At 42.2% G+C, this 25,714-nt stretch overlaps 1 protein-coding gene across 2 annotated transcripts in view; it reads left to right on the top strand.

Annotated features, from left to right (window-relative positions):
* The first annotated feature begins 3,162 nt into the window (after positions 1-3,162).
* Positions 3,163-25,714, top strand: part of COLQ (collagen like tail subunit of asymmetric acetylcholinesterase) — a 39,617-nt gene continuing 17,065 nt past the window's right edge. Inside the window, exons 1-6 of one of the 2 annotated variants that reach the window (XM_058032324.1) lie at positions 3,163-3,268; positions 16,292-16,401; positions 18,402-18,497; positions 21,330-21,374; positions 22,151-22,177; positions 23,643-23,714. In XM_058032324.1, the coding sequence (XP_057888307.1) occupies positions 3,163-3,268; positions 16,292-16,401; positions 18,402-18,497; positions 21,330-21,374; positions 22,151-22,177; positions 23,643-23,714 (456 nt within the window). The remainder of the gene's footprint in view (positions 3,269-16,291; positions 16,402-18,401; positions 18,498-21,329; positions 21,375-22,150; positions 22,178-23,642; positions 23,715-25,714) is intronic. The other variant, XM_058032335.1, reaches the window with a different exon arrangement.

The raw sequence follows: 25,714 nt of genomic DNA, 5'->3' as shown, positions 1-25,714 counted from the left end.
ACAGGGGTTTGGACTATATGACCTATCTGACCGAAATTATTCCATGATTATCTCTGTCCTTCTAACTAGAATGGTGTTCATGAAAGAATTTGAGATTGATGGTATTTTAACTATATTCATTTTACCTTGTCTCATTGATGCAGTACCTGCCAACCAAAATTGAACAGGGCTGGGAAGAAGCTTTCTTTTTAAGAAGTATTCATTAATTCTTGCATAGAAAAAGGTTCATAAATTCTGTTTACATAATAGTGTCATCAGCAGATTCCTCCACAGGCTTCTAAGAGTTCAAGTTTGGGCTGAAAAGGTCAAGCCGCAGCTCCTTGAACAGACATACTTTCCAGGCTATTCTTTTCATTATGTGTTGGTTGGCTTTTGGCATTTTTAGTTGCTGTGGTATCTACCACAAATAAAAAAAAAAAAATAAGGAATAGCTGGAGAAGTGCATTGCTTGGCTGAGCAAGTTCTCAGGGTCTGGAGAGCACATGTTTGTCAGGTCTCTCATGCCAGAGTCCCCCTGCTACGTGACATGTTCCCTCCTCAGGATTCTCTCTGCCACAGGCACTGCTGCCAAGAGGCCAGAAGGAAGCTGTGTGTCCAGGTGTGCAGCCTTGCCATCCAGCCTGGAGCAGGGAATGTCACTCTGCTGTGCTGCCACCTGCCTGAGTCCAATCAGTAAGGCCACAGCTATTGTCCGTTTTATTTCCAATGGACTTTGTCCTTCTCTTGTGAAACCACTGCCAACCTTGCCAGCAGGCTCAGCTGGCAAGGCCAACACCTCAAAATTAGAGGAAACAGAACACAGGACTTGCAGTCTGACAAGGCCTAGCGCTCACTGCCCTGTAATGAGAGCTCTCCGCTAAAATCTAAAGAGGGAATGGAACTACATATGAAGAAGAGGTCTCTTCAAATGAATAGAAGTCCAAACATCTCATTTTGAGGTTTTGTGGGCGATGGTGTGTTTCCCACAGAAGAGGGCGTGCCCACAGAGCTTTCTTCTCTCATTGGCTGAGAGCCATTTCAGGTCAAACAGGATCAGAGTGATGGAGATGCTATGCTGAAAGAAAGGAGAACATTGACAAAACCTCCATTTTAATCAGGGCTGTCCACTGCAATAAGTGGATTAAAAAGTCTCTATTTAAGAATTGACTGCAAAGCTAACTTTATGTGTTTTTTATAACTCTGAAGCAGCCCTGGCTCTCTGTATCACCTCTGGCTACCTCTGATAGGTATAGAAGTATAGAAGGAGGGGAAAGATATTAGTCCTACTGCATGATCTTAGCTCTTTCTATTATTATTGGATTAATTATTTCCTTATCAAATAGAACTTGTTTTGTACTGGAAATTTCTACCGAAATTTTCAATTGCTTAAAGGCTACAGGAGGATTTCAGCAGGATTTGAAATTATTCACTAGTTCCTTTGACTAGCTATTGTGTTGGTCACCTATTTTCAGAGGTGAATATTTTAATACAATCTTGACATTTTAACTTTTGAGCAATTTTTTCCAGCCTCCATGCAGGCTTCTGACATGGGGATTGCAGCTGAACGTTCATTTTGCATGCTTAGGGCTTGTGATAATAAACTTCCCAAGAGCTATTCCTTTCCCACTGAGATGCAGCATGCCAAGAGAACTAATGGCACTCACTTAATCCATGGTTATCTTGGTCAAAGAAGAAAGAGACCAAATTACTCTCTTCACTAAGAAAAGCCAAATACTAAAAAGTAACAGACAGTGGAACAAAGTGGATAAGATTAAATTAAAATAGAAAATATGTTATCCAAAATATTGCAGTACTGGAAAGAGATTTTAGAAAGCATTATGGTTATATTAAGCATTTCCTTTAGAGATAAAAATGTATAGGGCAGATGTGATTCTTCCCATTTAGCCATTACATTCAGAAAATTTTGTCAATATGTTTGCAGTATGTTGAAAGTAACAGCCGAGACTGTTTAACCAGAATTGTGGAAATATCTCACTTTGCTCTTCAGTGGAATTAATACCCAGGGGAACATGTCATCATTTCTGTGAGTGAGAACTCTTCTCAAATGGGAAAAAAAATCAATTCCATAATTAATCCAAAGTATTTTTCACATTTTTCTGGGGGAAACTATAAACAGTGGGCAAAGAAAATAATCTCCATCTGGGAGAGAGTAATGTTTTTCACAGCAAAGGGTGTACCTCTGATTTTCATGGAAACCACTGTCAGATTCCAGGCAGAGAGGAAGATGTCTCTGCTACTTATTCAGAGGGCACAAATTACTCTGTAAAGCCCTGCATGTTGCAATAAGGCACAGAACCCCCAAACTTTTGTACAGGTAGCAAGGGCACCTGATGGTTTTCAGAGAGGAGGAGGTTTATTTTCTTCACAGTGCGCTGTGTATTGTGTTGTCCATCTCCACCCCAGAGCTGATACCATTTAATTCACCCCATCATGGCACTTGTATTGTTTCTTCCCCTCTTGCAGCCCATCAGTGAACTCTGCAATCCTGCAATGTCTGGCACTGTCAGAGATACTGTCATTTTCACTTAGATCCAAAACAATAACGTGTTTGTGGGTTCATGAAGCCCTTGTGGCATCCCTCACCCTGAGCTGCACTCTGTACACGAACGCAACACGCGTAGCTACCAGGGATGAGCAGATGGTAGATCACTGCTCATCTCTCATTAAGGCAATTAGTGACCTGTAGGAGATGATCAATCAGGGATTTTATCCATCTCGATGTGCCAGTGCCTGGTTGCCTGTACTGAAGGATTCTGTTTACAGCCCAGTTCTTAATTTCTCCCATTCCTGCTCGTCATTATTATTATCCAAAGAGGCTTTTTGCTTCTGTTAGCAAAACCAGAATCCCCCCATGCCTCAGTTTTAGCAGCTAATGTCCACAATAGGGGCAACTGATCCAGCACAGGAGTTAAATATAACTGTGTCTAGTGTAAGGAGAAGATTTAATGGGAAATGGTTGGCATTCCTTCTTCCTAAAGGCATGGAGAGGGAGGGGGAAGAGAGGGAGAGAGAGGGAGAGAGAGACGTACACAGACAGACACACACATCCCATAGTGAGGGCAGAGGCAGAGAGCAGGCAAGGCAGAGAGGGAGAGAGGGGAGAGAGAGAGCCCCAAAGCAGCCTTGTGCCTCTGAGCTGGGATCTGCCAGGGCACAGCCAGCATGTTGGTCCTCAGCCCGCTTTTCCCGGGATCTTACCTGCTGCTTTTCTTCTGCTTTGCTTTGCCTCAGACTGCGTACGCTGACAATGTCTTCTCATTTTCAGCAGGTAAATTGCTTTAAGTCATTACTTTTCCTCGCTTGGAGCACTCTGCACTCTGATTCTTGCACTTTCTGATGATTGGGAACACAGGAGGAAAAAACCCTTTCGAATTGCAGATCCCAGCTGAGGGATTTTGCATTGCAGATCTGCTCTGCCACAAGTCAGGACATTTTGTTGCTTGGTCGGTTTTGCTTTTTGCTTTATAATTTCTGGTTTTAAACCCCTCCCTTCCCTTTCCCATGAGAAATAATGGGCAAGATCCTCAGCTGTTCAAAAATGCTTTTTTTTCCATTGGCCTCTGTGGTGCTGTGCTAAGGCATGGATCTGGCCCAATTAGTTTATTACTTGCATGTCTGCATGTTTCTTTCTATTTTGGATGAGTTTAGGCAGAATACAGCAAGGGGAAGAAAATGAATCTCAATGTATATCTGCTTCTATAAATAAAGCCCTGACCTCAATGAGTGCTGCCGGATCCCGGCTGGATGTTAGCAGAATAAACATCATCTGGCTCTGGCTATGACACTAACAAATACTCGGATGACTTACATAGCAAACAAGAGCCCAGTGCATGGAAAATCCCTGCTAGGCAAAGACAAAACAAATTAGTTGTCAGCTGAGCCAGGGCACTGGAAATCCCTCTTAATAGATTTTACAGTTTCAGCAGCAGGACTTCCCTTCAGTCACATTCTGTGTGAAGGAAGGGGAAAGGTGGCGACAGCTCTGACCCCATCTTCTTTGAGGAACTTCCACCAGTTTATGGCAAATTGCTGTCTCCCACTTTCTGTCTCTTATTCAGTATCAATAGAGATGCTTCTAACTAATGTCCTGTGTTCCTTGTGTCAGATTTGAGATGGTTCCACTGAGGTTGGCAGGTCGGGGCCTGCTGTACCTATAGATCCTCCCCATGGCTTTCACAGCGATCAGAGGGCTGCGTATTTTAAGTCTGTACATAAAATCAAACCTAGACATGGACTTAAAGGCAAACAGCCTTTCTTGCTCTCAAATCCCTCTGCTCTACCCATGAAGCCAAATGGTTTACATTCAAGCTCTCTAAGATGCTGAAAAGCCTTTAAATTTGTTACCATTTCTTTTCGACTGGGATGTGCTTTTTCCGTAATGTTGAGGTTAGTTAACAATGAGGTACAGGAATCACCAGGATTTATTTTCCCTGATATACTCCAAATTGCTTTGCAATAACATCAGACCTCAAAACTTGTTTTGAAGACCTTTGTGTTTCTTTGGCACCTGCAGATGACACACAGGCAAGCACGAATGTGATGTTTCCCTTGCCTTCTCCTGTGCCTCACACTTGGTGTCTACAGAAGGCATTTGAGTTGTCCTGTTAAATGATAGTTCAACAAATAACCTTCCCCTAAAAAGAGGGAAGACTTGTCATCTCAGCTGAAACCATAGTAGAAGAGGTAAACATGAAGGAAAATGCCAGAGCCTATTCCTTGCAGTGGAGCGTTTTCCAGAGGGCAGTCCTGGGCTCTTGTCTGCAAGATCCCATTGGGCAGATCCCCACTCCACAGTCTGCTCCATGGTGAAGTCCAACACTCTGCTCTTCTGGCCAAGACAATGAAAATCACCTTTATATCCAACAAGCTCTTAGTGAGGCTCCTGCCATGCATGAATTGTCAATGTTTTCTTGATAATATGTGGAAAAAATAGCAGTTGGCCAAAGATTCTGTCATAATTCCATAGCCACAGGGCTATGTGTCATTATTATTTGCTAATCAGGGCTATTTGGTATTAAAAATATATAATAAGGTATGCCTTTAGAGCTTTGGTTGCATCTGCATTTTAAGAAACTTCTAAGAAAAAAACCAGTAAGTTCTGATTTTTCTGGTAGAAATCTGACAGTGGGCACAGAAGATGAATTAATTCCGTTTACTCTGCAGGTAAATTAATTCTGCTTACATTCTCAGTTATTTTAGTGATTGCTCAAATGTTCTCTGACTGTCAGCTGAGTCAATTATTTGTATTCGGCACCAGGATGCAATTTCACATTTAAAGAATGAATTTCAACAGCGCACTTTCAAATTCTGGAACTAATCCCATTTAGCAGAGAGAATGTTCTTAAGTGATGGCTTGTCTTTCCTCTAGCTGGGAAAAAACATTCAGTTTTTTTTCAGGTGTGTCTGGAAACTTCTAGCCTAAAAGTACTTTTATTTCTGTCCTCACACATCTTTGCATAGCAACAGGTCACAAATAAAAAGGCTTACAGGTCCCAAAGCAGTAACTAGAAAGCAAAGGGAAAACAGCCTGTAGGGTGGAAAAGTGTTTGTACGATAACTGGGGAAAGAGGAATAATCTGGGTCTTTGTTTACTGCCAACTCCACCTTAGAGTCCCATCAGCCTCAAGCAACAGTGCATCCTTGTTTCTAGAAGTATTTTGAGGGTCATGTCAGATCCAAAGAGTTGAGTCTCATGGTGCTGAAGTGTCATTTCTGGAGAAAATGTTCCAGGGAGTGAAATTATAACATGTTACAAGTATTATAACATGTAATAAGAGCATCTAGCTGTGGTTCATATGGCAGCGAAGACCCCAGGGTGGGTAGCTCGGCCCCTGGAGACAGCAGGTTATTTTCAGGGTAACCTGTCATACCCCACCCTTACACCACTTGTGTTTGTGGTGTCATTTACATCTATTTTTCAGAGCTCTGCCCTGCTGAGGTTCCTGAACTGCTGCACTCACATGATGAAGGCATGAGTTCTGTAGTCATTTTTAGTAGGGCTATATGAACCAGTCTGCACCTTGTAAGAACCAGCCTGAAGGAAGCCACCTTCCAAATTCAGGTAGTAGAAAGACTCTCTTCCTCCCCTTCTCCTTCCTTCTCCTCCCCTTTACTGCTCATCCAGGCCCATCAAGGTTTTGCAGAGAGATGGGACAGTATTTAAATTACCAGAAGCATCCAAAGAAAAAGAGCCGCATCTCAGTGCATCTTCTGGCCTTCTCTGCATGCCACAGGTGCATCCCTTGATTCAGTTGGCTCCTACAGTCAATATTGATTTCTAGTCCTTTGGAAATATTATGATGGATCAGTTTAAAAGAACTCAATGGGATATCAGATATCCCATTGATATCTGGCAGTATCCCTCACACTTTCTTTGCCTTTGTCCTCTTATTTTCCTGAAGAAAAGGAACTTTATATCTCACTGGGCATTAGGTTATCCCCTTTGACTCAGGAAGGTATAATATTTGCAGACTTCATGTGGCAGAGCTGCAGGAAAGAATTGAGTTTTTTTGTGAACTGACACTGTTGGAGCCATGATGATGGGCAAGGTGGGCTGGGAAGAGCAGGGTGGGGTGTGAGGGTGTCACTGTGTGGGGTGACAGCCATGGCTGGGCAGCTCAGAGAAGGGACCTTGGGAGCCACTGGGGTGCTGTGCTGCGGGCAGGGGGCATTGAGCATTTGTGAGAGAAACAGCAGGAGAGAAAGACACAGAAACAAGGGATGATTCCTGACATTGGGGGAGTTGGGATCGGGGCTGTCTTTCTATAAAAGGAACATCTGACCCCATCATCAGGGTTTGGTTTTCTTTTCCCTGCAGGAATCCAAACTATTGTCATAATGGACAGCAAAGGTGTCAGGTGGATGTATTTTTTTTTCTAAAGAGAGTAATTGTAAATATTTATTTGTGTAAAATCACAAGAGAATGACTTATCAGAGTGTTTGCAAGAGAAAGGAAGTTGCAGAAGGAATTTAAAACAAGATGAAAAGTAAAAGCTTGAAGACTCTCAAAAGGCAGCAGCCAGAGCCTGCTGGGAAAACAGCCCAAAGGGTGACTAGCAAGCAGAAATATCAGACCAGGGAAGGAAGCCTGGCTCTGCTCTGTAAAGTCAGCATGGCCCAGGAGGTGCTGAGCATCCTGGTACCACTGGTCAGTGGGTTTCTCATGGAACAAACATAAGCAGGAAAGCTGGGGTTAGATTAAAATTCCTGATGGAAATGAGCCACTGGCAAAGGCTACAGCTTAGAAGCAGGAATGCAAAGTATCATTGGCCATGAGAGGGCAGTCACCCAGCTGTGGGGCTGTGTGGGATCTCAGCACCTCAGGATGAAGGTGCAGAGTGACCGAGACCACCCTTGGGGGGCTCGGGAGTCCTGGAACGTTGCCAGAAGTGTCTGGTGGCTGGACTTTGATCCTACACAGGAGATGACACCTGTATGAGGACTGGGAGGATTTTACTGGGTGAATGGTGAAGGGATAAGTTAGTTAGAGTATAAAACACAGGGTTTAGGATTTCTGTACAGGTGGGTCTAAAGAAGTAAGATGGAGGAATTGGGGCGTGTCCTGTCCTTCTTCTTCTTGGCCTCCATCTTCTGATCTTCTGTGGTGATGGTGGCACTTTGGGATTGGTCTTTACTAGAAGTGCTCCGGTTAATAAGAGTAGAAGGTATTGGGGAAAAATTATAAATATTGTACACGTAACTTCGGGTATAAAGATAAGTGACGGCCCCAGGGGCTGCGGAGTGTGCCCATGGCTGGCTTGCTGTGCAGACCTCTGTCGGGCTGAAAGAAAATCTTTTAGATAAACAATTAATAAACACCGAGACCGAAACAAGATCAGAAGTCTCTCCTCGTCCTTTGAAGCGCTGGGCTGTCCAAGGCCACTCTGGGCCTTTCCAGGCCACCTAAACAGCCGAGAAACCGAGCAAGTGGCATCCCTGAGCTATCTCTGGACATAAACCGGTCATAAAACAGCCAGAGGGAGAAACAGAAAACCGACAAGCATAAATCAGCATAAATCAGCAAGAGAAACAAAGAAATCGACAGGGCTGGGCAGCCAAAGGTCCTGGGCCAGGATGTCTGAGAGCTTTCTGTCTTGTTTGTGATTCATATGAGCCTGAAAGGGAAACAAAATATTCTTTCAGTAGATTCTCTGTTTAGCTTCAGAGAAGAAAATAACCTTGGGATTGGATGGTTTAACTTGACAGCCCACATGGGAAGCTGGAAAGATAAGCCAAAAGAAGGAAGGTATATGGCTACCTTTCTAAGCTGATAAAGAGGACAATTCCTGAGCAGCCTCTTGGGAAAGGCTTGGACTGGTAGAAAATTTACAACCTGGCCTGGTGTGGTTACTGTTCCTTCAAGCGAATGGGTCTTTAAATAAGCAGAGTTTTAAAACCCACCTGATTTGACTTTACCTGTATATTCTCCCCTGGCAGATATGACCTGTGAAAATCCCAGACTGGGTGTCCTGCTCGGGTCAATGTAGATGATACTCAGGAAAGAAACCACCTTAGGCCTCACAGAGCTTCTCTGGTGTGTGTGCTGTGCTGAGTAAGGTGAGAGCAGAGCAGCCACATGGCTGCACAGCCTGTCCTGACTCCGAGCCTGCATCCACCTTCTCCTCAGCAAGGGCAAAGGAAGGGAACCCTGATGTCATCCTCAGTAGCCAAGGTCCCCCAGAGATGCTCTGAAATTCACAGTAAAGCAGTGAGCAGGAGCCCACTTGATCCTGTGGGTAAGGGACAAGGAAAGAACATCAGAGGCAGTTCAGGAGCTTGGGCATTTGCCTTGCAGCAGTAAACACAAATCAGAAGAGGACATGGCCTCTAGTGAGGAAGCTGGAACCTGTTTGCAGCAAAGCTCCTTAAGTGCAGCCCTGGCCTTGCATGCAGGAGAAGGAAGAGGCTTCTGACATATTTATGGCATTACTGGTTGACAAGGTGCTTGTCTTGTCAAAAAAGGTTCACTGACAATGCAGATGAAGGGAAGGGGTTCAGTGAAATGCTGTTGAAGGAGAATATTGTGACATTCACTTGTTGGGTTGTGAAGAAGTCCTCCAGCTGCCAGGGACAGAGGCCAGTACAGGAGCCGAGGCAGTGCTTGCTTGGCTTTCCAGCAAAGGAAGCAGTAACTGATCTGCAGGTTTCTCCATAACCTCTGAGTGCTTCTGACAGGCAGCACTTCCCAAAGGGAACCTCAGCTGAAAGTGATCCATGGCTGACGCGGACATCCAGCTGCTCCAGGCTGTCCATGCTGCACCCTTGCCATGAATGAGGAGAGCACTGGCTGCACCCATGGGTATGGGACATGTTGGTCAATACCACATTTTCGTTATGAGCAGACTGAAAGGTGGAGGCTTAAATTCCAGCAAAGCAGAGCAAGCTGTTTCAAAATCAGGTGTTTTCACTGAAAGGATAGAAGCTCACCAACAAGCAATCCAAAGTGCTGCAAAATCAGCTTAGTCCCCGTGTAGCTGTAGACACATGGTGCTTGTAGCTCTCTGCCTTTGGCACAGACAGTTCATTTGTGGGCATGCCAATATTACCAAAGCCCTGCACAGGAGGGGAACAGTCTGTGGCTTCACATTTTAGCCTCCTTGCATTTGACAATCTATTTCCTATCAGACACTGAGCCTTCCCATGGGTGGGCTACTGGCACAGAAGCACCAGCAGTGCAACTGCAGCAAAAGAAACATCTAATATCAGTTAAAACCTTAGAAAAGTATCACTTGTGTTAAGAAAGGAGGACATTTGTGGTCACAATAGACCCTGCATCCCTGCAGTCTTTAACTCCTGGTGCAAGGGTGGTGTGTGGCTGCAGACTCAGCTGTGGTGCAGCACAACCAGGACACAGCTGGGAGATCTGTCTGGAGCTGCAGCTTAGAAGGTAGAAAAGAACAGGGCAAGACCTTCAAATCTGGGGGAATTCTTTGAGGAAGATCAGAAATAAACAAGAGAGGAAAAACTCTACAGGAATTAACTGACCCCAGCCTAGGTGTTCTACTTCTTCCTTTTTCATCTCCAGGGAATCACCCCTTTAATGGGAAGGAAATTGTGGGGACTCTTCCTGTAGTCACACAGCTGTGATGGTAAAAGAGCATTTGGGAAGACAAGGTGGATGTAGGAAAAGCACAGAGGAGAACTGAAATATTGTGGGGAAAAGAGGTCCACCACTTTCCTCAGGAACTAGCAAGAAGGTAATGGATAAATGTAGGCTTCTGGGGAGTGCACACAAGTAAAGGCAGTGCTACCATTTCACTGCCAGGGAAGTGATTATGGAGTATTTTTACCAGCTTCTTGAAACTACAAAGTTTACCATTTTTTCCAATACATAGTTGAGCTGTTGGTCAAAGGCAGAAGAACAAAGTTTTCTGGCCTGGGAATCTGTTGTGGCAAGGGAGTCATGAGGAATTAATCTAGTTGATGGCAACAGGCTTTCAAAGAAGAATTGAGAGGCTTTTCTCTGAAGTCTTTTTGAGCACACAGCAACACCCACAGTCTCATAGGGATTGTCTGGGACTGTGTGAGCATATGGTGGAGCAACATCAAAGTCAAGTACATGTTTGATCTCTGCCAGCACTGACAGATTATGATCTTGCACTTGCAGAAGGGTGGAACTGGTGTCTCTCAGCTTTGTTGCTACTGATCTTACACAAAGTGGGAGAGGACTGTGTGGCACTGAATGACATACAGAAGTCTTTCAGGCCATCCTGCTTTAATCTTTCAGGCTTCAGGCTCTTCTACAGATTACAGTAATTTCTTAGGCTTTAATACTCAGAGTATTTATACTAATGCTCTGTGTGAAGAGCAGTTGAGTTTTATGATCTGGCTCATAAAATGAGATGAGATATTGTAATTCACCAGATGGTACTGTAATTGAGTTATCCCTGGACGTGGGGGACTTGCTTAACTTCTCTGTGCCTCAATTTCTCATGCAATGGTGGGGAGTGCATAGAGTTGTCAACATTGTTTAGCAGTACCTAGGGCTCTGGAGCTCTGCAAGTGAAAGGCAATAGAAGGAAAATTGCACAGAATGGCCTTGTCATGGTTATTAGGATTTATAAGACACGGGTTTATTTTTCAAACCCGTTTTATAACCCACTGAAGTGTTATACCCATTAGATTTTACTGGGATTTTTCATTGTTTTGTGAAACAAAATGCAGAGCCAACACAAGCAAATCCTGCTCTCTCTCTCTCCCTCTCTGTACTGATCTCAGAATTTTCCTTCTGTAATCAGTCTGAGAGAACAGTGCATAATCTTCTGGCATCCGTTGTCCTCATACATGCCCATACACACAGATAAAATGTCCGAAATGTTACATACAGGGGTTAAAAGACCTTTCCTTTGCTAAAAAATCCCACAGGCCCCTTTTCTCTCCCACACCTTGCTGTGCCTGCAGTGTTTTTTAGGGCTGACCTCAGAGATGCAGCCACCCCTCTCTGCCAGCTCTCCCAGAGCTGCTGAGGGACGTGGGCCCAGTGTTAGGTGGGGATGGAGGACAGAGAGTCCTTGCTGCTGTGGCCAGGTGAATATCCAGTCCCATTGTCCAGGCAGAGTGCCAGGGATCATGCTGTTGTCAAGCTTTGGGAACACTGACTGATTTTTAAATACATTTATTTATTTATTTATTTATTTATTTATTTATTTATGACAGTTTCTGAGTGTGCATCAGCTAGTGAAGTACTGCTGCTGCAGCCTGTGATTCTTCAGAGATTAAAAATGGGGCGCTTTCAAATTTCTATGAGATTTTCTTGACTGTGCTAAATTAACATTTAGAACTTAGTGGTCTTTTTCAGCCTAAAGAATGTTATGGTTCTATTAAAAGAAACTTGCAAGGTTTCATCTGGATTTCTTCATTTTCTCAAATTAATTGAAATTATTTCTGATCTGCTTTGTTCTGATTCTTAAAGAGTCTGAACTGAAGCCCATCTTAAGCAAAGGAAAATTAGTAGCAGGGCAGAGCTTAATCTGTATGTCTCATTTTGTAACTCCCATGGGAATTTCATGGGTCACCACCTCCTCCACACAGACACCATTACCTAAGCTTGATGTATTTCTTTGGCATATTTAATGTGGTTTATAGGAAAGGATATATTGCAGCCATCAACTATAAGGTTCAAGTTCAAAAATGTACTGAGAGATGTAGAAAATTCACTAACTTGACTGTTCAACCCAGCTCCAAACACAAGCTGTGTTCTCATCTCTGCTTATATGACCTTAAAGCATACTTTGAGTCAAAAAGTTTCATAAAACACACTTTTAAAGAAGCATTGGTAATGCTGGCACTTATCTTTGGCATTTTGAAGGAGAGCTTAATACCTGCATCTGCTCTGTAGATAAAGGCACCTTTAACAAGCTCTTAAGCTTTCCTAACTAAAGAGGAAAATGTGCCCCGATTGCCTGCAGTAGATGTCCAGACTGGAGCTGGGTGGCTGCAGCCTGTGGGGCTCTGCTGTCCTTGCAAGGAGGCTGAGAGGAGCCTGAATGAATGACAACAAAGCAGATGAAAGGCTCAGTTTCAGCTGGACAAGCCCACAGTCATTAACTGGCTGCTCTGCCCAGCTGGTTTATGATTAATTCTGAGTGCCATCGGCGGGGGAGAAGCATCTGTGGTGGGTGTCAGCACAGCCCTGCCTGTCACAGGCTGGGCAAGCCATCAGCCCTGCTCTCAGGGTGAGACTTTGGGTCGCAGCTCAGCTTCCCACCAGGGCTTGCTGGATCAATGTGGTCATAAATAGGAAGGGAAACACATGTTAAGTATCCTTTTCCTTTCTTGTCCTTTCCTCCTGGCGTTCAGCCTACAGCTTTGTGATTTTAGGAGGAAAGTCACTTTCATGGTTTATTTATGATTTTTGTTCAGTGAAATCTTGTAAATCTGACCTGAATCCAGCAGAATATTTTTGGTATTTCTGTTGCAGCTGTGGGGTTATGGATTTCTCTAGGATCTGGCCTAGGAGGCTTCACAGACCTCATATGAGCCCCGCTCCAGGGGACTCAGCCTGGGTGAAGGTTTCTCTCTGGCTCTGTGTTGTGCCAACTTGAGTAAGAGTTCCCAAATCCCAGCTATGGTCACAAGAAATCTGCAGCAGCAAAATGAAACATCGCACCTTAGCTAAAGTATGTTCTTTCCTGAAGCTACCATTGGCAGTATATCCATAGATTTATAAAGTCACTTTCTGGAACTGGATTAACTCATAGCCTTGACCATAAAAATAAGCTGAGAATGTAAACATGTTCTATTTCAAAGGTGATTATTTAAATTTTTATGTTCTTTGAAAACAACTGCCTCTTGGACAAGTCCTAAAAGGATATTTTCACTTTGTCTTTTTTTCTTATTGAACATGTTCTTTGGCATTGGAGCTGTTGAAAGAGCAGCTTCCTACACGCATGCTCCGTGTGGGCAGGCTCTTCATATTTCACAGAAAACTATGGCAGTCCTATTCTTGGGCTGAGATTTTTTCCACTGATGGGGACTGGAGTATTCTGAAGCTGTGTTTAGCAAACAAAGCTAACCTGGAGCCTAAAAATACACATTGCATTTGCTAAGAGCCTGTGAGCCTGCCAAGGTAACCCTTTTGTGATATAAATCAAGGCAATACTGTAATAGCTGTACATCCTGGACCCATTGCAGTTACTGACAGAACCCATAGCAAAGAAATGTGGTGCTTACTGGAAGATCAGATTACAGCAGTCCTACCTGCAGTCTCTTTGTGAATCATTGGGGTTTTTGCTCCTTCTGCTGCCCTATCACTTTTCATACCTGAGTGGGGAAAGTTTTTGGGTCTAGAATCGGTCTTTTCTTAAATATTTTCTTGAAAAATGCACCTTCCAGAGCACAGCCAGGGTTACTGATGGAGCCCCTGAAATATTAACTACCTAAGTCATTACATAATTAATACCTGTCCTATATAGCAATATCTTTACTATTAATGGTATGCAGTTACTTGGTATATAATAATAGTGTCTATTAGGATTTAGTATCTATAGGAATAGCATCTATTAGTAATAGTGTCTAATAATATCTACAGTAATGGTATATATTGCTATTACTGGTAGTTAGATTTTGCTTGTCTCCTCACTGAGATCAGTGCATGCTACCCCTGTTCATACCAGCAAACCCAGAGTGGGCTTCAGCCTAACTTGTGTTACAGTAGCATAAAGACTGAAATGAGGGGCTTTTTTTTTACCCTCTCACTTAGATATAGTGTTTTTCACAATAAAGCTCTTCCACAGATTTTCAGGCTTTTCTTCTAAAAAGGAGAATCCAAATTTTTTATAACCCAGGACTGGAATTTACTCTTGAGGATGTGACAAGTATCATATCAGAACTATAGCTGTACATCTATATTTAATCTTATATTTGCAAAATATTTAAAGAACAACTTTTTTTTTTAAAGTAGCAGTACAACTGCAGTAATGTAAATCTTTATTTCTGCACAAAAAGAATTGGCAGTAGAGATATCTTAGCCACTAAGCCACATCAGGCTAGTTTTGATATTCTTATTCTCACTGAATGACAATAATCCTTTTGAAATTTTAACTAAACCATGAAATGCAGTGATACTAAGAAAAAGTATGTTGGAATGTGGCCTAAAATAGAGCTATAATCACACTTTATACCCTGTTAAATTACAAGTTCTCCATTACCTTAATATTGCACTATTTTGTCCAAATGCAATATGTTCAAATTCAATCCTGAATCACAGACAACCACAGAAGTTGTGTGTTAAAAATTGAAAAACTTGTTTACAGCTGCATAACAGTGACTGAATTCAGGTTAAACCAATATAAAACTCAACTCTTAATATCTTGGTATTTTATTACATGTAAGTGCTGGAGACAGGTGACTCCTACCTCTGTTACTTTTTAAAAGACATTGGCATTTTCAGTGCATATTTAAAGCTTTAAAATGAAAAAAATATACTTTTTTTTTTTTTTAATAAATCTTCTGCCTTTCTCTTAAATTGAAGTTTTTGACTGAGTTTCAAACTTGTGAGGAAAAGTTGAAAAAGAGTCTTCATTATGGACCCTTCCAGAATTCAACTGATTCAGGTCTCAAAGATATCATCACAAATAGTATTTTAATAGAGAAAAAACATCTGGATGGCATGAACTACCCCTGAACGCACCTGAATCCCACTCCTCTGGGCAGCTCTTTTCTGTGCTTCAGGACTGAGAAAATGCCATCCCCATTAACATGGGGTGGTGGAACTGAGGTAATACATTTTCTGAGACATTTGAAAAACTAGAACTCTGTTCTTCCCTTACCTTGAGATGTGACTAATATCCAGCCTGCAATTGATTTGCACTCAAATCTAGCAATTTCATCAGGTTTGTCTTCCCAGAAACTTAATTTAGAGATTTTCTATTAATACCAGATACTTCACCATAGGCTTTTCTTCTTGGCTCCCTGCCCCCCTTCAATTCACAGACACCCATTCCAGCTGCCACTAGCCAGAGGAAGAAACCAACAGGCATAAATAAATATTTGCTATCCTTGGAAAAACCTTTGAGGAAGGTCCTCACTCTGATCAGAGATGTGTTTCCCAAGAAGTAAATAAGATTCAAAGGAAAAAATACAGTGTATAAATGCACCATCTTAACATCCTTCTTTGTGAATTTTGGTCAGAGCATATTTTGATGCAAGTTTACCTCTCAGACAACATTAAATACACTGCCAAACACAGCTGAGATCCTGTCTTACCAGTCAGTCAGAGACAAAGCTGTCAGCTAAGTTTGGCTTGTAGGGTATTTATTCTTAGGGATGATGCACAAATCAGAAATGCAGCAACCTGCTTGCAGCTCCAGAGGAAATACAAGTCAATGTGTTGTGGGACAGCTTCTCACTTCCCACTTAGCACAAAAATGCCTAAAGTGATTCAGTTCACAGGGAAGGTGATGGCCAACAGCACTGAGTGCTTTCCTGGTGGCAAGTGGGCTGTAGCAGGGACCAGAAGATGCTGTTTGTAACATCTTTTGGCTTTTGGAACAGAGGGTAGAGAAAACAATAAATGCCTGATTCATTTTCTGATGTGACCAATCTGTAATTTTCGAGATTCTGCCTGTGTCAGAGCCACATTTAGAGCTTAGAATTCTCCAAAGCCTTTGGCACAAAAAGAAACTTAGAGACTTTAGGGTTCACCAGGTTTCTTAAATCCCTGCTTGGATTACAGCCTTGTAATCAATGCCTACAGGATGTAGGACAGTGTTCTGTGAAATGGCAACTTCTCTTGTTCTGTAAGAAATGATTGTGCTGTTCAAGACCACAGATGGGTGTTTGTCTTGAACAGATCTGCCTTGTTTGGAACAGAAGAAGCAGCACCGCAGAGCATGCTGCCTCCTTGGCCCTCCTCCACCGCCCCTGCTCCCACCACCGTACTTCAGGCACAGCTGGAGCGCTGTAAGTGTGGCTTTCACTTCTTTTACATGAGCTTTAATGACAAAGAATGAAGCATCCTCTGAGTACAGCTGGAGCACTGTAAGTGTGGCTTTCACTTCTTTTACATGAGCTTTAATGACAAAGAATGCAGCATCCTCTCAAGCACTGCTTCATGGTGTCACTCAGCAAACCTGCCTGGCAGTGCTGATGTGGCTCTGTGAGGACAATCACACAGCATCCCAGACTGGGGCTTGAAGTAAATATCAAATGGATCAAGGAATGAAATAAGGCTGGATTTGTTCCTGCAGTTAATTCAATTAACTTTAAATATTTCCCTTACTCTGCATTGAAACCTTCTTAGAGTGAGGCAATCCTGAACCAGAGGAGATGGCAAAGAAGTAAACCAGTAAGGACAGAAAGGCAATTTTCCATCCTGCACAATGATTTCTGGGTGTATGTCCTGTTCTGCATCACATTTGCCTTACCTAGTAGGTGAAATGAAGGTCCTGAAATCTTCCTGTGGAATCTACCCCCCACCATTTCATTTTGCAGAAACACATATGTGTTTGAGAGGTTGGTGTCAGTTTTCACTCACCCACCTATGCACAAACCTGTGATAAATGTCCACACACATATGCTGACATAAGCATGTGCAGGATACAATGGGAATAAGACATAGCAATTTGCCCAAGTATCCTTACTGCAGGTTCTGCTGACTACAACATATCCTCCATCCCAGCATAAAGAATTCTTCTTCCTACTCAGCAATTCCTGTTCCTTAATTTTAATATTCATTTACCATATGCAAACACTGCAATTATTGCTAGTGTTCTAAATAAATGATGATTAAATAGTAAATAATGTAAATAATTTAAATAATATCAACAATGTAAATAATAATGTGAATAAATAATAATGTAAATAAATAATAATGTAAATGATAAAAATAGTAAATTATGTAAATCATAAGAATAGTAAATAATGATTAGTAAGATGCCAGGCAAGAAGTAACCCGAGAAAAAGTATGGTGTAAAATCCTCCATTGCCTTTTGATTGAACAGGATTGAACTCAGGCTGCTGCTCTCTCCAGGCCTCCCTCATTACCTCCCCTGCCTGTGCCTTGATTTCCACAGAAAGGAGATCCAAAGACAGGATCTCTTTGGGAATGTTGTGTGCTCCTTCAGTAAGAATGAGACTGGGACCAGGGTCTCTAGAGATTCCTTCAGGCAGCTTAGAGAGTAATCTGAGCAAAAATCCCCCTTCACACCATCTCCCCATGAAAACAAGATATGAAAATAAGCAGTTACAAGCAGGGTGGGAGCCATGTGAATTAAACCATGAGCAGTTTGTTCTTTGGAGCCCGTAGTCAGAGCTTTACTGGAAAATGGCCTTTTCTCTAGGAAGCTGAAGATCAGTTGTTTCGGTCCAGTGTTTCTGGCTCAGTGTTCATCTGTATTTCCAGGGGAGATCACTTCTGTCACAGGACATAAATAAAGTATTTCATTCATGAAAGCTTGATGTTGAAGCCAGAAGATCAGGCATTCATTGATCATGTAAGGCACTGGTTCTGATCTGCAGTGGATGGATGCCTGCGGGTCAGCGTCTTCTGGAGCGAAGTTCACGCTGCCTGTGCCCTCCCTGGCTGAAGTCTCTATTTTTAGAGCAAGATGCTATTCCTGGAGAGGAGCTGCTGCTGGCAAAGTGGGACAGAGAGGGCAGGGTCAGGTCTAAGAATAGGCCAGGGTCCCCCGCTGGCTCAGAGGGGCAGCCCGGCTGCAATGGGCCTCAGGGAGAGGAAGAGGAGGAAGAGGGGGAAGAGAAGGAAGCATGGGGCAGGAGGCTATGCTGAAGTGCTAATGTTCAGGCATCCATGAAGATAACCTTATGATAAGCCCCAGACTTCTCCCAAAGGGTGCAATAAACCCTTTTGAGGCTGTACTCTATGGTGGCTGGAATTTTATGCATTTCTCCAACAGGCTACATGTGGCTGCATGTTCACTCATATGTTTGATGTTTCATAGAAGCTGGATATGGAAGAGCTGTGCCATGAGCTCCAGATAATACAGGCTTCCACTCTGCCTGAATTGCACTGCTCTGCAGGGCCTCCTGGCCCCCAGGTGAGTGAGGCATGTGTGATGAAACCACATCATTCTCTCACTTGCTCATAAGTCCTTACAAAGCTGTGAAACACATGGAAATGCTTTTCACCACCCAATAAGCATGCCAAGCTCTGGCTAAAATTCATTTTGATATGACTTTGCATAAATCATGTAGGCTTTTTACCCTATGTTCTCATCCCTGCCTTACACACTTCATTCTGTTTCAAGTTCACCCTTCATTTTTGTGGAGTTTTACAGTGGGTAGCACCTATCAAAAATCACAGACGTGTCATCACTTCCTTCAGATGCCTCTTGTCAGTCTTTTCTTTGCTTTAGACTCTGTTCTCTTTTTTGTGAGGACAAGAGCCTGTGGAGTGGATGCACAAGGTAAGAAATGGACTGGGATGTTAGCAGAGTACATCCCTGCGAAGGCAAACATCTACAGTAAAATCAGGGACAAGGAGGGGCTTAGCAGGGCCCTGGGGTGGGAGTCAGGAGGTGCAGGGTCTGCTAGCTTGACCTGCAATGTTTCTGCCTCTGACTTGCTGGATAACCTCAGACCAGTCTTTTTGACCTCACACCTCATTTCCTACAATTTATTCTTTCAGAAATCTTCAGAGGAAGATCAGAAATCTTAGAGTCACATAGCAGTTTGAGTTGGAAGGGACCTTAAAGGTCAGCAAGTAGAACGTCCCTACAATGAACAGAGACAATACAACCATACCAGGTTGCTCAGAACCCCATCCAACCTGGCCCTTTTCTTCTTAGGAAATGAGCTGCCCCTAGAGGGAAGTTTTTTATTAACATCTCTGTATTGTTGAGAGGATCATCCGTTTGCCTTTCCATTCCAGTTCCCTCCAAAGAAAATGGAGAGTTTCATGGAGAGGTACTTCCAGTTCCTGCTGGGACAGTCCCAGTCCATGTGCTGTGCCTGGTGCCTTGGGACAATGAGCTTCCTCAACCCCCCTGGGTGCCAGTTTATTGCCATACAGCCCAGACACAGCTCAGGCCCTGCGCTCAGCAAAGCTGTGGCTGAGGCTTTGGCAGCCTGAGAAGCTAACAAGCACCCAAACACTATTTAAAAAGTATGGAAAACACATCAAAGTAAAGGCTCAGTTATGTGGCAAAAAGCTTAGCTTTAATTATTTATAAGTCAGTACTTCAGAAGATAATTGAAGAGTATAGAAGTTTCAAGGTGAAAGCCACAAAGTCTTTTTATAGAATCATAGTAATGGTTTGGGTTGGAAGAGATCACCTAGTTCCAACTCTCCATGAACTTTGTATTTATTGTTTTGCCATTTTGTCTTTGCTGAGATACAGGGTGAAGAAGATTAATTTAGCTCATGAGAGTGGAAAAGTGTGGCCAGAAGTGATGCCTCGTGTTTGCCTAGTTCTGTCTTGAGGAAAGTCTCCTCTGCATTATGAAACAGCCATGATCCAGATTGCTGTTCATATGAAAAATACACTTGTTATTTCAGTCTTTGCTAGACCGTTTAAAAAAAAAAATTCCTCTTGATAGTCTCTCTGACTTAAATTGCAAGAAAGTAATTTTAATTCTATTGTTCTACAAGATCCATTGCTATAAATAATATTAATCTTGCTACCAAATGACCTATGATGCCTCCAAGAACATTTTTAAATAGAGCAGGCTGGCAGGTTTTATCATAACAGCAGACAGTAGGATGGGTATAACATGGCTTTGGAATTTTTAATTACAAACTACAGTACTGTGCCTTGTACAGGGACAATATTAGAACCAGCAGTCTTTTGGGAAATACTTTGTGACAATGGCCACCTGCAAAGAAATACTACCATTACAAAGACATCTAGTAATTACTTTGAATTCTTCTGTAGCTTGCAGGGCTTTCAGATGAGTTGTAAAAGTTCATACTGTTGACTCATAGCTGAATTTTAATAAATTTTCATAAGAAGGAGAATTAGATTTGTAATGGTATAACTTTGAGTGTAATTCCTCCCATGTGTATCCTAAGATAAAAATAAATAAATAAGATTAAATTTGGTTCTAACTCTAAGAGGGTGCATTGATTTTCATTACTGAAAACCTAAAATAACTCTACTGACTAAAGTAGTTGGAGTAATTTGTGTCTGAACATAAATTTTGCTCCTATTCATGTACAATTTGATCACATTTTGGACAGTATAAGACAGGCAGGATCCAAATCTGGAGTAAGTGATTTTTACAGTGAATCTGATGCTTCTCTGATGCAGGCTCATGGGATTATTTTCCTTAGTCATCTGAAAGTAAAAGATGATCTGCAAACCAAAGCCTTCTAGAAACAAATCTCTTTTCTGGTGTTTTTTTCTGAGAAAAGTGTTCAAGGTCTCCCTGGATTAAGAAGTCTCCTGAAAATAGAATCAGCCTTGTTTGACAGAAAGAAATATTTTCAGAATTCAGAAAAGGTGTCAATCTTCCATGTCCATGCCATCCTGCAGAGCCCATCCCATGTGTTTTATGCTACTTCTCTTACCACCCCTTGGGCTGACCTCTTTTTCCAGCTGATGTGGTGTCTCCATGTCATGTTGCTAATTCTTCAGGACTTTGATAACTTCTCATCTTTCATTTGCCCCAGGCTTGTTTTTCTTGCAGGTTCTCCTCATTTATGAGTTTCCCCTGCCCTTCCCATTCCCACTTCAGTCCAACTCTCCATCCTGCTGTTCAGCAGTGGCACAGACCTGGGGTTTGGAGCCACATTCAAACACAACACCCAACACCTGAGGTCCCAGGAGACATATACAGGGTCTAGGGCTGATGGAACACAAACACCTCACTAATGCAGTTTAATAATAATGTTAATTAATAGTGTTAATAGCGTTCATGTTCCTCCCTAGGGTCCACAAGGAATTCCTGGTATAATGGGACCAAAAGGGGAAAAAGTAAGTGTCTGTTGTCATGGAGTTTGATGTGGTTTTGAGGAGCAAAGAAGCAGGGGAGGATGTTCACTTTTTTCTTTGTCTGTTTAGTGAATGATGGGCCTTATAAATGGAAGGTTTGGCTTTAATTTGAATGTAAAGCTTTGAATTGGCTTGAAGCTATAATTTCAGACTTAGTCTTTCTGTGTTATTTTCAGTCTTGAAGTATAATAGTCTTCCTTTGTGACCTATGTTTAAGGTATGCTTTGAGAAAGCATCTCAGGTGCAAAACTCATCAATTTTACTGACCCAAAGGCCTTTGAGCATCCTGTCCCTCCTGGAAAACATCAGGAGCAGAGCTCTCCCATGCAGTGTGAATTGTATGGGACAGCTCAGGTATTAAAGGTGGCTTTATGTTATGCAATATGTTATGTTTTTAGATGTGCAATGATTTGTTCCATAATGATGCCAAAGAGCCTTACAGCTGAAGCTGAGCAGCTAATTGTGTGATTGGTTATACAAGGAGTTGACTGTAGATTTAGGGCTGAGAACACAGGAAAGACCAAGGAGCTCTAATACAGTAATTCTTCTCATTTTACCTCTGTAAGCACAGTTTTGAACACAAAAATATTCACAGTGTTTTGTTTGGTGGTATTTGGTTTTTTAGGAGAGAGGATTGTGGGTTTGCATGTTTGTTTGTTTGTTTGTTTGTTTTAATATAAATGCATTCATGCATTGACTTGAGAGCCACTGTGCTTCATGTGGTGACTGCAAGACTGACAAATTCCTTTCTCTGGCAGGGGGAGATTGGCAGGCCTGGAAGAAAGGTATGAATAAAGGTGCTGTCTCAGACTCCCATCCAATATTTAATAGCAGCTGCCAGAGAGGGGTGCAGACAACAGTTCAATAAAATTTAGCTAATGTTGAAGTTTAGCCTGTTAGTGCTTCTCTCACTGGTACCCAGAGTGGATGATAGGCATCTCTGGCTGCAGGGCTGGAGAGCTGCCCCAGCTGGCTTGAATTTGACAAATTCCCTGAGAAAAAGCACGGAGAGAAGCCAAAGACTGGGAAAAAAGAAAAATGGAAAGAGTGGGACATTACCTGAAGTGTCTGTGTGGACAATGGGAAGCAGATTATTGGAGTTATTATAAAAGATATACCAAAAAAAACCCAAAGCAAAATCAAAATTTTTACTCATCCAAAGTCTAAACAAGGTTCAGCCAGATACCCCTGAAGGAGGAACAACCATTGATGATTACCCTTCCAGAGCTCTGGCACCAATGCAATATGCTGACTACAATCCTATGCTTGGTGACATATGATCTGTGATATATTGTCAAAAATATGTGCCCCTACATGTGGTGAAACAGAATATGTTATCTCAGTCACTTAGTACATCCATTTAATGTAATTAACTTTAAAGAAGACAGAAATGCAGGATGAAATCAGAGATATGCAGGGGGTGGTCACTAACTAGGAAAAGAAGTACCCTTCTAATAATATACCATGGATTTTGACACCTTTCTAATAATATACCAAGGATTTTGACACCAGCTACCAATCAGTAATTCAAATAAATATAAACCATATAAACAGAAGAGACAAATTTCTTAATCTATTTTCAAATGCCCTACAGTAAACAAAAATATTAATAATATAAATTAAAGGGTTCAAAACAGCAATGTCTTTGAGAGAATGACACACCAACCTACAAAAAAGTGCTAAACTTTAAACACAGTACATCAACACTTACTCTTCTCACAAATACAAATAGGTTCTGAAAGAGAAGTCACTCAGGTTGGAAATAAAACTGTACAACTCTTGTTAAAAGCTTCTGGCCCACAAGAGTTCACTCTTGGCCCTGAAAGTCATGATGACATTTCTGACATCATATTGCGAAGCAGTGTAATGCAGTGGAGGAGCCTTAATCTGCAGCATTGTAGGAAATATTCAAAGAGTGATTTACAAGCAGCAATTAGATAAATAACTGTATGTACAGATGTAGTTATTGGTGGTCATATAGCAGTTAATAAAGAACAATTACAGCTAGCAAAGTAGGAATGTTCAGAATAAGGACCACAGTAACAGGAATAGTTAGTTAAAGATTTGGTTCTGCTCTCAATATAAATTGGATTTGTATCGATATGAGTACACACAGGTCTTTTTATGCTCTGTCTGCAGCAGTGAGCTGTGCAGGAGCGGTGTTTTTATGAATCATTGTAATTGGTGTTTTTATGAATCATTGTAATCAGTGTTTTTATGAACCATTGTAATCAGTGTTTTCCGTTCAAGGGCAGACCAGGTCCCCCGGGTGTCCCTGGGATGCCAGGACCAGTAGGATGGCCTGGGCCTGTGGGACAGAAGGTAAGACCGAAATCCATATGGAACAAACTGCTCAACATCACCATCTGAACGGAAGGGTTGTCTCGGGAAATCTCTAAACAGCTACTTGCAGGAAGCTGGGAAGCTGTAGCAGTGCAAGGACGCTCTGTGCTTGTCCCCTTTCTTACCCTGCTCTGCAGTCTAGGGTTAGGTTACTCCACCTTCAGTCCAGGCCCTGTAGCACTTCTTACAAGGATTAAAGGGAAATTGAAGTTATTACAATGAAGATTCACTGATGTCTCACAGTCACACAAATCAGTGTTTCTAAACTGCTTGCCATTGTTATGACTGTTCTTTATGAGGATCCCTTTGCCTGAAGATGTACTGTGAGCTCATGATCAGAGGGAAAATACCAGGCTGATATCAAGGGAAAGAGATGACAAACCATGACAACGGTTAATCACATCTTTGAAGTCCATTCTCATACAAACAAATATTAATTCCTGTTATTTTTAATAATCAACAGCAGAAGAAATGACAGGATGTGCTTTGCTACTGCAAAGTGGCTGTTTCACCTGTATTGGTTATAAAAAAACTTCAGGACAGTAAGCACTGGCTTAAGCAAAAGGTATAATAGCTCTTCATAGGAGCTGTGGTTTGTGGAGCTTCTACAGGGACTTTTGAGACAACGTGCTTTTCTTCAATCCAGGTTGCATTAGGCTAAAGGACTGCCCACAATGCCTAGATTGAAAATGCTTTTTCTGGTAAATCTTTCACTCTTCCTTTGCTCTATGAAGGTTGCTGCCCCCACCTCAGAGGATGTGATGCATTAGCTCTTGATACTGCAAGAATAGTAAGAGCTGACTTGTGAATTTAAGCCACATCTGGGAAGCAGATTTTCAAGCTCTTCCCAGCCATGTTAGATGAAGAACATCATATTACAGTATGTGGGAATGTAGGCAAGCAGCAAGAGAGTATGTACTTAAAAGAAATCCATGTTCACTTTGAACTGTGAGATGGGAAATGGTTCCCCCCACAAACACATTGTGTGCTATGATTTCCCACAGCAGGAGCAGAGAGGGCAGAGAAAAGGCTCAATCAACTCCTTCCTTCATAGTCTTAGTGAAGGAAGAGAGGAAAGCAGAGAGAAAACTCATACACTCAATCTTCTTCTTGTATAGGTGTTAGTTTTATTTATGTGGTCTTCCTAATTTTGATTAATATCCTTTGTCTCATTAGTCTTGATTAGTCAATTCTGTGCTTTTTCATCACATTCCTAGAAGCATCCCTCATATTCAGAAGTAATATTTTTTCCTGCCCTTTAACTGCAAGCCCTTCTTGCTGTTTGATGGTGATTCTTCTGCTTTTATTGTCTCTTCTGATACTGATCTCCTCTGTTCTTTATGTAGGTTCATAGTTTCATTTTTTCTGGTCTTTATAAATTTCATTTTCCTGTCAGTGAAGGCTCCAGTTGAATACAGTGCAGAAGATCTCTGTGGTCATTTCAGTTGGTTGTGTCTCTCTTTCCTTTCTCCCCATCTCTGATCTTCACCAACTTACAATATTCTTCCTCACCACAGATATTTACTGCATCTCCATCTTGCTGTTAATCTCCAGTAAGTTGCTGTTCCAGGTTTTTAAGCTCATATCCGTATGTGGATATTTGCCATTTCTTCAGATGGTTCCTCTTGTTTTCTCTTACTTTGACACAGCCTAACTTCAGTCCCTATTTCTCCTACTTTGTTCCTTCAAGTCTTGTCTGAACTTCTGCAGAGGCAGCAGCCAATGGGAAAATCCTCTCCATTTCTGGGACAGTGAAGGCCAAAGGAGAGTAAGAGCCAAATGTTCTGCTGGTAGCACTGCTGCATGTCTGGGGGTCCGCTCTCTATTTCATGCTAGGTATAATTAGTTGATGGCAGCCAGAAAAGTGGTTGTAAAACATTTTCATGATTTACTGTCTCCAAATGACTGTTCAGCACATGGTGCCTCAGAACTACTGTAAAAGCAGTCACTCTGCCCCCACAAGCTGTGAGGCATGCAGC

The sequence above is a fragment of the Melospiza georgiana genome, chromosome 1 (genome assembly GCF_028018845.1).
Source record: "Melospiza georgiana isolate bMelGeo1 chromosome 1, bMelGeo1.pri, whole genome shotgun sequence".
NCBI classification, from domain to species: Eukaryota; Metazoa; Chordata; class Aves; order Passeriformes; family Passerellidae; genus Melospiza; species Melospiza georgiana.
Note: the sequence above shows the minus strand (reverse complement) of the source record. Positions and strands in the feature narration are given on the sequence as shown.